At 39.9% G+C, this 16,850-nt stretch overlaps 1 protein-coding gene across 1 annotated transcript in view; it reads right to left on the bottom strand.

Annotated features, from left to right (window-relative positions):
• Window positions 1-16,850, bottom strand: part of MTOR (mechanistic target of rapamycin kinase) — a 65,035-nt gene that overhangs the window by 10,033 nt on the left and 38,152 nt on the right. Inside the window, exons 31-44 of the mRNA XM_084300429.1 lie at window positions 14,580-14,680; window positions 13,276-13,391; window positions 11,836-11,913; window positions 11,348-11,455; window positions 9,848-9,973; window positions 9,070-9,201; window positions 5,918-6,033; window positions 4,504-4,621; window positions 3,541-3,747; window positions 2,840-2,940; window positions 2,477-2,573; window positions 1,744-1,842; window positions 1,030-1,152; window positions 243-425 (exon numbers count right to left, since the gene is read on the bottom strand). Coding sequence (XP_084156555.1) covers window positions 243-425; window positions 1,030-1,152; window positions 1,744-1,842; window positions 2,477-2,573; window positions 2,840-2,940; window positions 3,541-3,747; window positions 4,504-4,621; window positions 5,918-6,033; window positions 9,070-9,201; window positions 9,848-9,973; window positions 11,348-11,455; window positions 11,836-11,913; window positions 13,276-13,391; window positions 14,580-14,680 — 1,705 coding nt within the window. The remainder of the gene's footprint in view (window positions 1-242; window positions 426-1,029; window positions 1,153-1,743; window positions 1,843-2,476; window positions 2,574-2,839; window positions 2,941-3,540; window positions 3,748-4,503; window positions 4,622-5,917; window positions 6,034-9,069; window positions 9,202-9,847; window positions 9,974-11,347; window positions 11,456-11,835; window positions 11,914-13,275; window positions 13,392-14,579; window positions 14,681-16,850) is intronic.

The raw sequence follows: 16,850 nt of genomic DNA, 5'->3' as shown, positions 1-16,850 counted from the left end.
GCTGACCTAAGACTCCAAATATATTTGACTACATATCTGCGTTACTATTTCCATGTAATACAATAGTCACCCAAAATCATACAGATCCAGAAACAAGCAAAAGTAATGAAATCTGCAGCTAACATAATCAGGCTCAACAGCCTTCCTCTTTCTATTAGATTGCAGTGGTTCTTGGAATTCTTCTGGGGCAGATGGTTGTCCCACCTAATGCTGAGGGCAAACAGAAGTTTATTTGCTGATACCTGATTGAAGGATGTCTCTTTTAAAGTCTGAGGCCCACGCTCCATCATTGCATGAAGTGGTTCCAGCACCTCAAACATTCCCTTGACATTCCTTTCTCCAAAGTATAGGCGAGATGCTTCTTCCAACCCTTCATGCCACATCTCATGCCATAGGATAGCTACTCGGATTAGCTCTTCACTCACCTGTTTTGAGACAGAAAAAAAGATTAAATAGTCAAAAAAATCACTATGAATGCATGCTAACTTAATGAAAAACTACTTTATTTTCTAGTGATTATGAAATAATCGTTGTTGTCAGCTAGAGGGAGCTACAAATACTCCCACAATTCTGCTGTTCCTCTCCGTCCAAGAAGTTGATCAGGCTTTTCTCACTGTATTTGTTGCCTTTGAAATTTTGTATATATTTGTATAACACGGCCTGAAAGCATTACTTTTCACTTATTCATATAAAGTTTTAGCAATTGAATTAAATCACTCTTTCCATGCTATGCTTGTTTTGTTTCCACTTTTCATTAACTAAAAATATCTTTCTGTGAAACAATGATTCTTCATCTATTCCATCTCTATTTGTCAGGAGACAGAAGATCTCAGTGTCTGAATGTTAAGGTTCTTTTTATATTAAATTATTCTCGTTAATTTATACTAATACTATAAGTACTTCCAAATTAAGAAAAAAAAAAAAAACAACAAAACAAAGCCTCTACTTGAACAAAATGAACATTGAACAATCATTTCTGGGTTGTTGTATCTGAAACACAATACATCTCACTGTACACTAAGCACTCACCATCATCGCCTGCTGTACCAGAGTGTTACTGTGCTCGCACATGTTTTTCAAGATCTTATTTGCAGCATTGTGGCGAGCGGTGGTTGTGGATTTAGAGGCCACAGTCAAAGGATAGATCAAAGCCTACAAGAGATACAAACCAATAGCATTTTAGAACCATACAGAAGAGATTCATAAATGGAAAGATTAGCAAAACATTAATAGCAGTCTTAGGGGCAGACAAGAGAAAGTAATCTTGCTTCTTGAGAGAGATGGTAGGAACTTGCTATTTGACATCTTCCAACCTGAAAAGCTCAGAAGACTAATTTTCTGAATAGCAGAATGACTTTAAGAGCCTGTATTAAACAGGAAGAACAGAAAACTGCCTTTAGCATTTTGTGATTTTCCACACCGTGGGAAGAATTCAGATAAATCATCTCTGGAGCAGCCTCTTAATAGTCACTTAATTAGATTAGATTTAAGAAGGTGATCTGTGCTATCCAATTTTCTATTAGAAGGAGAGAAGTTGCCCTGCTGCATGGCACATCTACCTATTATTTCCATTTTTATTTGAAGAGGGATGAGGTGAAATAGTCCCTCAGAACTGTAACAGCCCCAATTCTCACCTGCTGTGACTTCCACTGCAGGTATCTAGACTCAATGAAATAGAACATACAGAAAAAGCCTTCATTGGCTACAAGTCTAATGAAATTCATCCTCTAAGCCAAAGCTTACCTGGGGATGGTACCGCCCAATATCTGTGAGGAGCTGGTGAATGAGACGTCCTACTAGTGGTCGAGGTGTGTCAATTCTTGCAATGAGCTGAGGGATAACCTAGTGGTAAAAATAAGCAAAAACAAACATCCCTGTTAAATCCTGTGTTCAGTTCACAGGCTGTTCTGCCGTCTGTCAGAGACCTCACAGTCTTTAAAGGAGACAGAGGCCCATCATTCATTTTTGAGATAGAGAATAATACAGCAAAATTCCAACCAGCATCCGAAATGCAGAACGGCTCAGTGAGATGACAAGGATCATGCAAAACTATTATAGGACCTTGATACAGAAGTAAGATGTGTCTTGGAAGGGCAATGTTCAAATAAGAAATTAAGTTGTTTTTACAAGACTCATTCTAGAAATCCATCCTGAAATAGACTCACTGTCTGGATTACAGAGCAGCAGTGTTGTTTTATACTTGATCACCACTGAACGCATACCATTTTTAATTTTAGAATCTTCACTCCCATTCATATGCACTAGTCTACATATAAATACAAAAATGAGTGCAAGAATGTTTCTCCCATGTCTATTCAAGATGTTTGTTAAATCATTTACAAATTGTACTGCAAATACACAGCTCTCAGGACTCACCTACAGAATTGTTTAGCAAAGGATCACGATGCCTAACATGTAACAGATCCCCAAGCTCCTGCTAAAACTATGATTTGCCTTAGTGCTTTGTGTTTCTTACCTGCAGCCACGTATCTATTTGTATTGCCTTGACTCCTTCAACCAAAGCCTCATTCACATCAGGCCAGTGGCCATAATCAAACCACAGAGTAAGGACCCTGAAAAGAAGAAACGCATTCATTAGGAATGAAACAACAAAAATAACCAAACATTCCAGTCAAATAACTTCAGACCCATTTCCAAGAAACTCCTCTTCCAAGAACCAAGCACTGGCAGGAGGACAAAGGCTCATCCACCTAACGTATATTTGCTTGGACTAAGCATTCACTTAGTTTAGCCACAACAAAAACAGCAGAAACAGGTTTTACCTATTCCTAAACCATGTGCCTTTATCAGCTAGATTTCACTCACTTTTATTACATACCTGAGAGTGTCTTGTAGGTTGTTTCCTCGAGACAGAGATATGGATCGGAAGAAACCCTGGACAGCTGGGACTGTGTACATCAAGAGGGTCTTAGATAAATCCTTTTGGAATGAAAATTGCTGCATTAGTTCTACACAGGAATATCAATCCATAGGAATCCTAAAAGTGGAAACAAATCTAATCCATGTTATAGTTGACTTCTGCTTATACCCCTCACAGGCCATGTTGCTCCTGAAGTTTATTTTTGCTTGACAAAGTATATTTACGTTGATCTGCATTTATATAGATCTTGCAGCATGGGAGGGAACATACTGTGAAATGTTTTTATACTTCAGTTTGTTGGCAAAACTATGACCAGCAAAGAAGTCTAAAAGCTACAACTCTGCTATAACTTGTAAGTAAAAGTCTGTCAAAAAGGGCTCAGACAGTAGAACTTGTTAACGCACATTGCATCGCCTAGGATAGCCTTCCATGCCTTTGCTCTTTGTTCACATAAAATTTATAGTCATTTGTACTTTTAGTCCTCTTCCCCTATGACTGAGTTAACCTGAGCTTCCTCACTTTTGCTGTAGCTATGAGCATATATACACAGACAATGTCCTCAAACCAGACCTACACAGTAGCTTGCTCCCCACCATAAACCTTTCTCATTTCTGAGCAATAAGTACCAATCTCTTAAGTTAAGCAGGGAAGATGAATACCTCAGTGACTTTCTTCTGCACTGGAGATGGGATGGGACTGTTCTCTGTGCTCTCTGCATCACTCTCACTGTTGCTGCCCTCGGTGTTGGCGCTGGTGATGCTGGCTCCACTGGCATGACGTAGTTTCTTTTTCTCATCTCTGGCCTGGTTCTGATGTTTATAGTGAAGCACTGCTTCAAAGTTCATCACTGCCCAGGCATGCCAGGCCTGCCAAGAGGAGAGAAGAACTTCAACAAAAATCATAAGGATGATGAAACCCTTTCTACAACCTGTACTTTCTAATTATTAGAGATAATAATCCAACCTTTCTGAGTCCACAGACGAGCAGTAAGTAATGCCCTGCAGACAACACGGTGTTCTGCTTTCTCTAATCACTTGTAGTTTTAATTGCCTTATTATCCTAACATCACGGTGAGTTCTTGGCTAAGAGCTTCATGTTGGACATTACAGCATCAAAGGAGCAGAAATTAAATCAGATTACATTCCCATGCTCCTTAATTTTTCAAAGCTTAAAACGAGTAATAATATGCTAGGACTAGGGGAGGTGTAATGGGAGGAGATGCAGGAGATGGCTGCCCCAAAGATCTGGCATCAGATGTTAATTCACAACCTTGAAGTCAAAGGCTCTTTGGAGAATTAGTGACAAGGGTCCTTTCCTAGTTCAAGTACACTGAGTGATATATACAAGATTAATGTTTTTCATTTAGATTATCCTTTCTCCTACATGGTTAACTGACAGGAGAGAAAGTCCCAAAAGGAGGGGTAGAAACTGAACTGTGGCCTAGTTGTACCAGCCAGATAAAATTCAAAAAAAGGATCTCATAATTGCTTTCTTGTTTTTCATATCCTACCCAGAGTAACAAGGCAGATGGTTACAGGCTATCTTCCTTTCTTATGTTATTGGATGTGATCAGATTCACTGATCTCCCTGCAATTGTGCCTGGAACCTTTTTCCTTACTGACCTTGTACCAGTTGCGATCATGCTCTGTTGCAGCACTGTAGTATTGTAAGACTTTGGGGATGGTACTCTCATTAATGCCTTGCAGGTTCAGCTGCCACTCACCCAGTTTCAGGAAACACCTGGTTAAGCAAAAGGATTATTGACTCAGACAGAACCTAGAATGAAAACAAAGTCCGCTGGTTTAAGAGGCAGACTTCTTATCCGAAGTTGGAAAGGTATTCGTTTGGTAAACCCACTCAGTGGGCCTCTTCTACACACAGTGAGCATATGCATGAACACGTAAGGTTCAAAACACCTACATCCTGCTTGTAAGCATGCAGCTAAGTAGGTATTGGTTTCACTTTTAGGAAGCAAGGAAAGGATCAAACTTGGGTCTCCAGTTATAAAATTCATTTCAGAACTAACTAGCAAAAGCATCAAAAGACTTCATTAGTGATGATAAAAGGCACACAGCATCTGTGCTGACTAGCTATACTTATCACCATATGAACTAGAATTCTAGAGAGAACACCCACCACCCAGCCAGTGGAAACAGACTGAATGCTCTTCCCCCAAGCCAGAACCCCGTTAAGTCATCCCCTCCCAGAGGAAAGAAAAACAACATATTTTCACTGCAGCAGGGTGTGGCTGTGAAGGTCTGTGCAAGGTTTACTACTTTGCTCCTTCAGACTAAATATCACAGTTACACGGCTGTCCTTTCTAAATTTTTGAGTTTTCCAGCAAGCCTTGTGCAAGAAAAATAACTCATTACTAACGTGTCTTCCAGGACAGTTAGTCTGAAAAAGCTAAGATGATGCTATTATCAGGTTTCCATTCTCATAAAATTAAATTAAGTGCATGCGTCCCTTAAAAATAATAAAAAAAAAAAAATACAATCTGTTCAGTAGCGAATGCTATGTAATTTCTTCTTTAAATTGGAAACAACAGATCTGTTAACCTGAGGCTCATGGAGGAAAACAGAGTTTATGAGATGTATTTTTAATACAACAATATTTTAAGAGACAATCACATGCTGAGCACCGAATGCCCAAAGCACTGCTGTTGTACTAAGGGCACACACTGCCAAGAGAGATCTGCCAGGCATGTGGGAAGCATTTCTTTCCTACTGACTGGATCTCCTGAAAAAAGAAAGAGGAGTGCTATGCCTTCTGTCAGTGAGCCACAGTGCTGGAAAAACACAAACAGCTGCCAGGGACAAATACAAGCTTGTTTATACTGATGTATCATCATAACAATTACAGAAATTATGAGGTAAATAATGATGTGTACCAAAGGGGTTTCTACCATCTAAATGATAAATCCCCCATTCCTCTTAATTAAAGAGCGGGCCCTGTCTGAAACATGGACTCTGCAACCTCAGGAAGAACATCAGTGTCACCATACAGCTAAAGGGTCTCCAAGGACCAGGTGCTGACCGTGCCATGAGCTTGTGGAGTTCCTGCTTGTGCTGCTGGTCCTCAGTCGCAATAGCATGCTGTGCCTGCTGCTGCATTGTCTGTACGAAGAGCTGCATGTGCTGGAACGCATCAATCTGTAATCGGAGGATGGTTGTGGTAAGGACCATTGGGGTTAAAGAAAAATTCGCAAGAGAAAGACAAGGAGGAAATAAGACTTCACTGAATGCAAAAAATACAGCTTTGTTTTCTTTCAAAGCCTTTTATCCATTTATATAACTCTAGAATCAATTTGTACCAGGTCTGTTGTGCCTAATAAATGAGTTCCTGGGAAGCCTATCTGTAATATGCTATGGCTTGGAGAAGACAATTTGAGAAACACTGCCTAAAGGGAAATTTGCAGCTTCCTGATCTTCCCTCCTAAACCCCAAGCTTTGGCTAGATTTACAGGACACGCCACAGCACCTAAGCTATGAGTTATTTCAACAAATGAAAAATCTAGATTCCTTCTGAAGTTGTCTAGGAAGTACAAATGTATGTTGCTCCCTTGCCAGCAGACTACATTGGGCAGTAGTGCTAAAGCAACTTCCACTATTAAATTCTGGGGGGACATGCTTTGAAATTCCTTGGGAAGAATTATGGGGTAAAGAAACTGACGATTTAAGAAAAAAAAGTGTGTATGCTTCACTGGAAGCAATCAGAGTAAAGCTCTTGCAATCTGCAAGGTCATTTCAGGTCAGAAACTGCAGAATGTGCTGTGAAGAGTCCAATTTACTTCTGTTCCACCTACAGGAATGAGATACTTCAGAGTGAGACAAGAATCACCTGAGCTGAAATGCCTTATCTGTCCAGTTCAAATGTCAGCATGCACAAATCAGTTGTAATGAAAAAGGGATTTGCCCAAGGCAAAATTAAAGTATCACATTATTAAGGGTGGGAGCATTCCACAACTAATAACCTAGATACTTAATTAGAAATGGGAGGGAAGAATAACCTTAAATATGGTAATGCTGTTGTGCCAGACATTCATCAAAAAAGACAAAAAGACATTGCCAAATATTTGTGTGTCCCCTCTCGTACCTGGACACACCCAATGGTCTGCTTGTGGAGTCAAAACACAGGGTAAAATTATTCAGTTTCCATTAATATTGAAAATTAATCACCAGAAACTGACACGCAGAGCACTTCAGACTGAAGGCAGTATGTTTTCGCTAACAATTGAATTCCTAAACCTGCATGCAGCTTTGCTATACTGTATGTCTGCAGAGAGAAGGTGCTAGCAAAAGTCCTTTTTAGAACAAAATGCAGTGGGGTTTACTTCTCCACCTTTTTATCTGTTGTTTAAGAAAAGATTACTGTGCAGCTTTCCAGGTGCTATGTAGCAGGTTTCCATCCAGATCCCAGCTTGTCTCCTGCTGGATCTGCCAAATGCCAAAGTGATGGTAAGGAAAATATTTTAGGTCAACCAATCAAACAAACTCCTCAGCTAGAGGAAATGGTCATTTCATACCGTGCCAGCCAACCTCACTGGGTTGTTGCTTAGGATACCAAAACAAGTGAACACACTCTCCTAAACCTCTGGCCTATGCACATCGCTACATCTGACCATGTATTGTTTAGTTACCTCAAAATAGTGCAGAAGCATACACCCAGCCACGTAATGCTCCTGGTACCAGCACAGGAGAATTCCCGAGACACTTTCAGTGTTTGGTACATACAGATGCTGGAGTCTGACTGCAGACTTCACTGTACCCTAACTTAGCTCCTTCTGCCACAGAGCCACACCTTCAGCTATGAATTACAAAACTAAGCATTACTTTCCAAGTGCCACAGAAGTCTGAATCATTGAGTCAGCCCTTCCAGCAGACGCGTGCTCTCAGAAAGTACTGGGACATATATGCAGGTCTAAGATTAGTGCTATTTTGGGGAAAGTACTTCTCCCTCAGCACTGTAAACTCCCACTTATAATGTATTAAAGTCCCTATTTACACAGCTTATGTGCTGCAGGAAAATAGGAAATCATTCAACAAGCAAGAGGCTGTGATTGCAGCCACGTTTGTTTCTCCTTCTTGTATTTCCTGCTTTTCTATTTTTTCCGATCTTCATGGGCTCCACAAAATCTTATACCAGTTTATTTTAAATATATTCTCTTCCCTCCCCTAATCTTTGTGCATTTTTTTTCCTATTTCTTTATCACAGATCAAAAAGAAAAGCCCACCTTTAGTCAGAGAGGCAGGCAGAGATGACCCATATACTCGTGAATGAAGAAAGCAAGAGACCATTACACTGTTTTACAAAGCCAACAGAACAGGGCCTCATCAGCATCCCCTTCTGTTTTTTAAATTCAAATAAAGAATAGTTAGGTCATGGCAATCGTCCCATAGAAGTGGCTCTGCTCCAGTGCTGGCAATCCCAAAGGCAGAAAAAGTTTTTTTTTAAAAAAAAGATGTGGCAGAACATGAGAATAAATGGAAGCTTTAATGTATCTTTAAAAAAAAAGATAAGTTACCCAGACTGAAGCTTATTGGATTTGAGTATGTAAATTCTCTCTGTGTTGCAATGTCAAAAACATTCACCCTAGGCTCTTCAGAGCCAAACTGTTCCCCTGACAAAACCTTATGTACTTTTCAGCTGTCTTTCAGTTAGAAGTTTTCAATCATGTCCTTAATAAAAGTCAGTTCTACTCAACAGCTAGAGTACAAATTGTTCGTGAAATTCTTCTAACACTGGAAATAAAAAACCTCCTTCCCCGTTTCAGTGTGTAACCCTGACCATATGTACAGCGTGGAGACCTGGCAATCAGAACAGTGGACTAAAAGTCAAGTACTGAGCCTACACAATAAAACCCTGGTGAGGACAGAAGAGCTACTACTGACCATTAATCTTAGCTGTATGCCATTAGTAGCTGATACTGGTTTAGCAAAGATAATCTTCCCATGGAGGAAATAAGTTGGGCCAGGCCTTCTCTGTCACTATGGAGATTTGAAATAAAATTTCAAAAGCTTGTCTACTGAATAACATTAAGGAAAGGGAGCAGTTACTCTTTTTTAGGTGAAGAAAATAACACCTTCAGCCTTGCCTTTGTTCTGTGTTGATTATGAAGATCTAACATGTATGGGCACTGCACAAAACCTAAGCAATTAAATGTAGAGGGTACTATGTTCTTTTTGTACCTTACGGGCACTCTTCCACATGTGCTTCATGTATGCATAAGTCACTTGGGGATGCACTGTTGGCAGTGGGTGATCCAGCTGTCGAGATGGATCTACTCCCAAGAGCAGGACAAGCGTCTTATGGGCCAAAGCCTAGAGAAAGTTACAAAGAGGAAAAAACAGGTTAGAACATGCTCATTCCTACCTCCATCTCACATTCACCCCAGACCTGCCTGCCACTAAGAGAAAAAAGAAAAAGTCAAACCCTCCATATAAAATACAGACAAAGCAGACTTTTTACCGCTTCCTGGACTCATAAGAATGCCACGTTATAAATTGTATACCTTTGCTGGACCTGAGCATTAGATTATCATTTCAGAAGCCAGTAGCGTGCAAAGTCTGTTTCAAATATTTTTGGTACTAAATAGTACAGTTACAATCCAATTTCAACAGTCACATTTCATGATACTATCATCATTTTCTAGATTTGACAAAGAGTGCTCTATCGGAGAGTGCTATTACTAATAATTACCAGTGCTGCATAACAACTTTCAGTAATAGCAGGTAACAAAAAACTGGCTCAAAAGTGTTCTCAGGTATAATACTAGTCTCACAAGAACAACCCTGGCTACAAGCATCAACTCCGTGCTGGTTACAATTTTAGCATTTCAACATTTTCTGACCAGTCTGTTCCACAGAAGAGCTCATCCCATTTAGGCAATGAAAGAAGCTGGGAGGTTGAAGTGGCATGACACAGTCAGCTGCCTAAAAACCTGTTGTAGAGGTTGATAATGCTCACCAGTCTCCCACTCTTGCCACACAAGCTGGCATACTTGAGCCAAGTTCTCATGTCCTCGTGAGGGTTAACAACAAGTGACCGGACCATTAATATTCTCTGCCAGTCCTCCACAATCCGTTGACAGCCCTGGGAGAAAAAGGAAGAAAACTCATTAGTGTTGTATCTGCAATCTGCTCCACAGAGAATTAAGCCTAATTCAGAATCTGAAGGGATGTTTCCAAAGATGGAGAGACTCTGGTACCCATAAATCACAGCAGGCCGACATAAAGAACTATCTGGCTTTTTCCTTAGTACTGCAGTGTTGAAGCTGGTTAAGTCTCTGACCTGCTCTGAAGTTGGTGCTGATCCACAGACGACTTAGATTTAATTTTGAGGCAAATAAGAGAATTCCCAACTGCAGCAAGCACCTTAGGATCAAAGCATCTGTTTCTTTTCCTTTTGGATTTTTCCCCAAAACTGAGGGCTGGGAAGTTGGACAAAGCTTGTTCCCTGACACCCAAATAAACAACTCATCCAATAGGCATTTGAAAATTATTAAAAAGAAGCTAGAAAATGCACAAGAACTGTACGTACTGCTTTCAGGACCATAAACAGCTGTATTCAGACATTACACTTCCTGTCACAGTTTCTCCACCCCAGCGGAATGCTCCCGAGCTTTTCCAGACAGGAGTGCAGATGGGAGACTAAAACCTTTGTCACAGTTTCCCAAACAGCTAAAAAACATGCAGCAGCAACAGGCTTTCATAATGAGGCACATACAGCAGTGGCAGCAGAGAACTCTGCATGAGGAAAAATTCTTTTCTCCATGCACTCTACCAAAATTTGGTGTATTTAGAGCATTTTACCCCAACTATGCTTTTTTTTTTTTTTTTAATAATAAAAAAAAATTGCAGTGCAAAATATCTGGCTGTTTTTAGATGTTCAGAGGTGCTCTGGAATTTTGTTGCAAGAAGGCAGTAAGAAAGGCACAAACTTTCTTCAAACACAGGAAAATTAGCATTGGTAAACTTGATTTAAAAGAAGACAATGCTAATCAATTAGAAATATTCTCATAAGAGGCCAAAAAGGAACAGTACAATCTTTAACACACAAGTGAATTCTTTGACCAGTTTACCAGCATTGTGAGAGAATTCCCTTTTCCTTAAAATGCAGATAAGTCAGGTAAAAAGCTCTAGTTTTATCAAAACCAGTATTTTGGAGTGAGATCCGACATTGAGATAAGCAGCTTTAGAGAAGCTAGTAACCTGTCTATTCTGTACACATCCATCTCCAGGCTGAAATCACCCTTTTAAGGTGTCACATCAGCGGACACCTCAGGCAGCCTAACCTAAAAGTCAACAGGGACAGACATAGAGGAGACAAAAAGCATATAGTCATGTAAGCACATATGCTGTTGGGATAGAAAGAGAAGGAGGTGCTGAGCCATCGAACTGACTTTAAAGGAAGCTGTTCCTGCTTGACATATCAGCCTCTCCATCCTTGATCTTTACACAGACGTACCTGCAGCCTTTCCCACCATATCTGGCGGATGATCTCACGGCGTTCTGGTACAAGTTTATACTGGATAACCTCTTCCAGCTCTGACAGCATCTGGCAGGATACCATAGCCTGAGGGAAACAATCACATTCCATCCCAATCACTACAGACGAATCTATAATTAACGAACAGTATTTTGGCATCAAAATCTTAAGTACATAAGCTTCCTAACAGGTAAAGGACAGGCTGCTATATACTGACATGCAGATGATCCACTGATTCAAAATTTGTAAATGTCAATTATTTCTTTTGAGGGGTGGAGCTCATTTCACTATTTAATTTGTCTGTAAGTTGTTCTTGTGAAACTGTACTAATTATATGACAAAAGCCATTTAACTTGTGGGCCTACAAAGGTCTTATGTTTGATACAAACACTACTCAGAAATTTTACCTAATTTCTCGAGATATTATGAAGCAGTAATGATGGGAATGAAGGCTAATCGATGCTTACCCCATAGGCTCGACTGTAGCTCTCTCCTGCCATGGCAGTCAGCTCAGCATCTAGTAGATCTCTGGCCTTGTCAATGCACTGAAATGAAAAAAGATTTTTGAGGGAAGGTGGGGGTGTTTTATCTAGAGCCAACTGTTCAAACTGCTATTCATCTGTTCCATCCATGAACAGAGCTGGCATTGTTCCTAATCTCTAACAAGAATCAGCAAAGGATATTACCAGTAGAAAGAATTGATAGGAAAGCTGTGTCCAGGGGTGGGTAATATAGGAGAAGGGGCCTTCATGTATCACTTGAACAGTCTGTGAAATTTGTCCTTCTACCAAATCAAAGTTTGCAGTACTTCTAATCCTACTGCCACTGTAGAGATCACCATCAATAACATGTATGGAGGAAAAGAATTCTACATTTTAGGGCAAGAGAGTCAGTTACAAAAAGACTCGAGAAACGTCTCTTTCTTAAAATACCATGACAGAAAATGGTTTTCACTGTTTTACATAAGCCAACAGGTTTTTATGAATTTTACAGGATCTGCAAATTCCATTTCTCTCCCTGCCACTAAGCCATGCTCTTCAAGCATGAAATAAGTCCTCCTCTGGTTCCAGTCATTACATAATCTTTTATCTATAGTTTCTTCTGTTCAAAGTGTTAAAAGGTTAATCACAAACTCTACCCCTTTGAATACCTGGCTAATTTTACTGTGCACATCACTCCAAATCTACGTATGGGTTTTGACAGAGCAGACTGAACTACTTACTCCTTTATCTAAGTTGGCAAGTCCGCACAGAATTCTGAGAAATGCTACTTGAGCTCCCTTGGAAAGTAAACAACATGCTTCACATCTACAGAGGGGAAAAAGTCCCTCTGCAAATCTCCTCTATAGCAACTATGCATAACAATTACAGCTCTGTTTAATGGACTCATTCCTTGTCTTGATTCCTCATCTTGATTTAAGATTTATCACTGCTACCAGAAAAATCAGAGCAGAAGTTCAGGTACATGATGTATATGAGCACTTCACTAAAAAAACTGCAACAGATACAAGTGCACAGAATACTCGTATAGAATCTTATGCATGTCTTACTTCAGTAATGCCTTCTATAAAGCAGGATCTCACAGAATGGAATCACTGCTAAGATAATCCTTTTTCACTGTCTGGCTAAAAAACAGACAAAAGTAAATAAGCCTGAGAATGACTAAGACTCTGTGCTCTACAGCTCTGGACCTCTTCTATTTCCACAGATATTCACCACTGTGTTTCTAGAAATACAAAACTAGTTCCATTGCCAAGGTCTAATACATCAGTAGAAGAAAAGATTATTGGGCAATTCATATGTTACAGCCAACTGCTTTAGAACAGCATGTCTTTTCACGCAGCCACGTAATCTAAATGTAGTTCATCCTAAACTAGGTTTTGGGAAGCCTACAAGGAAGATAGTTACCTGCTGAGCCAGTGAGAAAAGGTCCTGATGAAGAGCCAGCACAGCCCTGTAGAAGGCACCATCGTGGGTATCCCTTGGGATCATGCAGGTGTATTCTTCCATGCTATCCCACTGACCTGCAGAGACACAGATATCCTCAGCAACACAGCAGCTCTCTCTGTGAGATAAGAGCAGAATTATGCTACAGTGCTTAGACATCAGCGACTAGGCTTGAATTCAGTATGGTAGTTAAGTACTTCTATTGGTTCCCTCTACATATAGTACTTGGATAGGAGATTGATACCTGTTTGAATCAATTCTCTTTGATCTTTACAATTAATCAATTTCTACTTCAAGACAGATGTCAAAAGACTCTCAGTTAACATTGCATGATTAGGTACACTAATCATGGGGGTTTTAACATTCTGAGTCACTTTGCCACTGCCAAACATTGGCCTAGAGGAACCATCCACCACTTCCAGCAAAGCACTTTTGATCTGCGTAGTCAAGGTGATTGTTTAAAGGGCTCTGCATTAATGCAATGCAAGACTGTTTATGGGACGCTTTTCACTATGTTTTGCTATGCAGCTTGTCCAAAGTTTTGAACAAAGCATGTTTTGATTTCTCTCTCTCTCTCTGTATACATACACACGCGCACAGTTATATACAAACAAAACCAGATAATTTTTCTTCTAGGCAGGTGGTTATTCTCATCAAGAAGTTTCTTGCATTCATTGTGATTAAAAAGTTGAAATGCTGACATTTCCAGAACATCTGAATGGGTTAGTGTCCTACAAAGCAGAAGACTAACTTTTCTCAGCAATGGATGGCAGACAGCAAGAGGTTTACGAGCTTATCTAGTAAATACCTAGCTATCAGCATCACTGATATGGGGACCATTTATAGATATATTGCACTTATGATTGTCCACTCAGCCAACACAATACATCAAAATGCTCAATAGACAGTTCTGATTTGTAAATAAGGGTCTGCCAGAAATCATAGAATTCTATTAGCCTCACTTCAGGCCTGAGCTACGTTCAGTATAAAACTAAGCAAAAAGGACCAGTTAAGCAACTGATTATCTACTCAGACCCATGAGGCAGTCTCTGTTACATGACACTGTACAGGAAGACCTTATGTGAGTGCAGGTTTTCCAAAGGGCTTCAGTGTTGAATGACACCTACTTCATATCCCAATGTAAGTAATAGTGTTGATTCATCTGTTTCTTAAAATTTATAGTTCCAAATGTTAAAACTATTTGTGCTTCTACACTGTTGGCTGTCATATACTATCACACACACACAGCTGGAAGGATACATCACCTAGACCCCAAGCAGCAGCAGCAGCCATCCTCGCCATCTTAGCTTGAGTTTCATCATTAACCTGTGTCCACTTTTCACAGCATTGCTGGTGGAGCTGGCCCCTAAGAAGAATCCACAATTTCTAATCAGTGAAAAGCCTCTTCTAAGAATTATGTCTTGTTAAACAATCAGTTTCCACATACTGGAAGACAACCAGCCCCAATTCTTTTTATGCAGAGTGGAGAACAGGATTTGCCTTTTCTCTTGGCCAACTGAGACACACTAGTCTGATAATAAACACCCTACCAGCCAGAAATAATTTAAGAACTCACTAGGCTTAGAAAACAAATCCAGACAATAGTTTGCATTTGCTCCTCAGCAGTTAGTAATGCCTATTTTATGAACTGATCTGTCAAATCCAGCCCATAAATCCAGTGGAAAAAATATTCCAAGAGGGAAAAAAAACAAAAAACAACACAAAAGTCACCAAACAAGGGATTTTTTTTTTTTTCAAGAATCATTACAAGGAATATATGATCTGAGTAGCTTGTGAATGGCTCACAATATCAAACACTTTAGATAAACACACTGAGTTTGAAAACTGAAATTAAAGAATCAGTGTTGCTGCAACATAGTATGAAGACTTGTCATGGCAAGATCTCAGAGGGGACTCTGAATCTTTCATCTCCAGCAGAGAGGAAAGATCAGGATTTTTTATATTGCGTCTTTTAAACCAACTGTGAATGCTCTGTTAATCAAACCAATTACTGTGGGTGATGCAGTTCCAGAATTTCTCAGGCTGGATACTCTTTGTAGCAGTGAAATAGCTGCCAACTTGCCTTCTTTATGGTCATCCTCTCCCCTCCCCAAAAGGGAGATCAGTTAGTCAAACAGACCCAATGGGCTGCCACAGGCAAGATAGTCATCCTGACAGCTTAACAGCCCAGGAGAAAAACAAACAAACAAAAAAAACCCAAGCCAAACCTAGCAAAAGCAGTAAATCAAGATGCTAATAAAGTCGTATGGATCTTGCAGACATAACTACATGAGAAGACAAATGGCTAAGAAAATTTTGTCTGTATTTTCAAAATGTCACTGCACAGAGTACTGAAATAATGGTGCTCTGCAGTATCTATTAAATCTCATACTATGCCAAGCAGACTCTAACAGAACAAAGTAATCATATTGAACACTTCTGAAGAGTATCAGAAACCAAACCACAGAATCCTCAGTCTTGGGATGATGTCTCTGTAGTCAGTTGTAAGGTAGCAGACAGCACTTTGCAATGGCACTTCTGCATTGTGAAGGAAAACATACACAAAAATACTATCTGCATACAGATGCAACACAGATCCATAATGACAAACTCACAGATCTTTGTAAGATTGTCTCCAAGAACATGTTTAATTTAATGTCTAGTTTCCACAGAAGAACAGAAGTACTTCGTAATATATTTGTGACTAACTTGTGAGGAAGGAGAAGGCTCAGAAAGGGTACATCACGCAAATATTTGTTCTGCAGGAGGAAAGAATCCCTGCTAGAAACTGCCTACTTCCTAGAAAAAGGTGACTGTAAAACTGCCCAGTAAAATACTTTTTTTCCTACTGAAAAAAACACACACACAATATGCCTCACCGTCATCTAGAAACAAAAACAGTAGAAAAATAGTGTCAGAATTAGGTTTCTCAAACAGCTCCATTTCTCTAACAGTGAAGTGACTTTAGTGAAGAGGAATCTCCTTACTGTGTGCCATCCCACGGGTTCACGTCAGGACCCATCAGCAGAGAGCTCTAGTGACACGAAGAGTTCAGTACAAAAGGCGGCTCCTGAACCAAATCAGTTATGCCCCTGGGTAGAACTGCACACTGCAGTGCACAGGATGTGTCTTTTCCAATTAGCTTCTTTGAATTGAGGGTAGTGGGGAGAAAAACAGAAGCCCCTACTTAACTAGTAGGCTGTAAGTCACTACCAGGTCGTCTTCTCATGAAAACTTACTCTAATCAGTTACATGTTGACAACACACATTTACACAGGGTTTGAAAACCCAAATATCCACACAGAGGGAATGCTTAATTGGCACTAAAAGAGAAGAGCAATAATAAAAAAAAAATGCAGTCGTCTGCAAAAGAGGTGGTAAGAGGGTTTTAAAGTGGGAGCAGTTTGTTCAGCATAATCTTACCCCCAATGATTACTGGGAAGCAGAACTTCAATAGCAGTTGTGCAGAAGACTGTGTTCTGGATAGGCATAAGGTCTGACCACAAGTAAATGCAGAAATCTCTTCTATTTTAATA

This window comes from Netta rufina, assembly GCF_964035555.1.
Source record: "Netta rufina genome assembly, chromosome: 22".
In the NCBI taxonomy this organism is placed as follows: Eukaryota; Metazoa; Chordata; class Aves; order Anseriformes; family Anatidae; genus Netta; species Netta rufina.
Note: the sequence above shows the minus strand (reverse complement) of the source record. Positions and strands in the feature narration are given on the sequence as shown.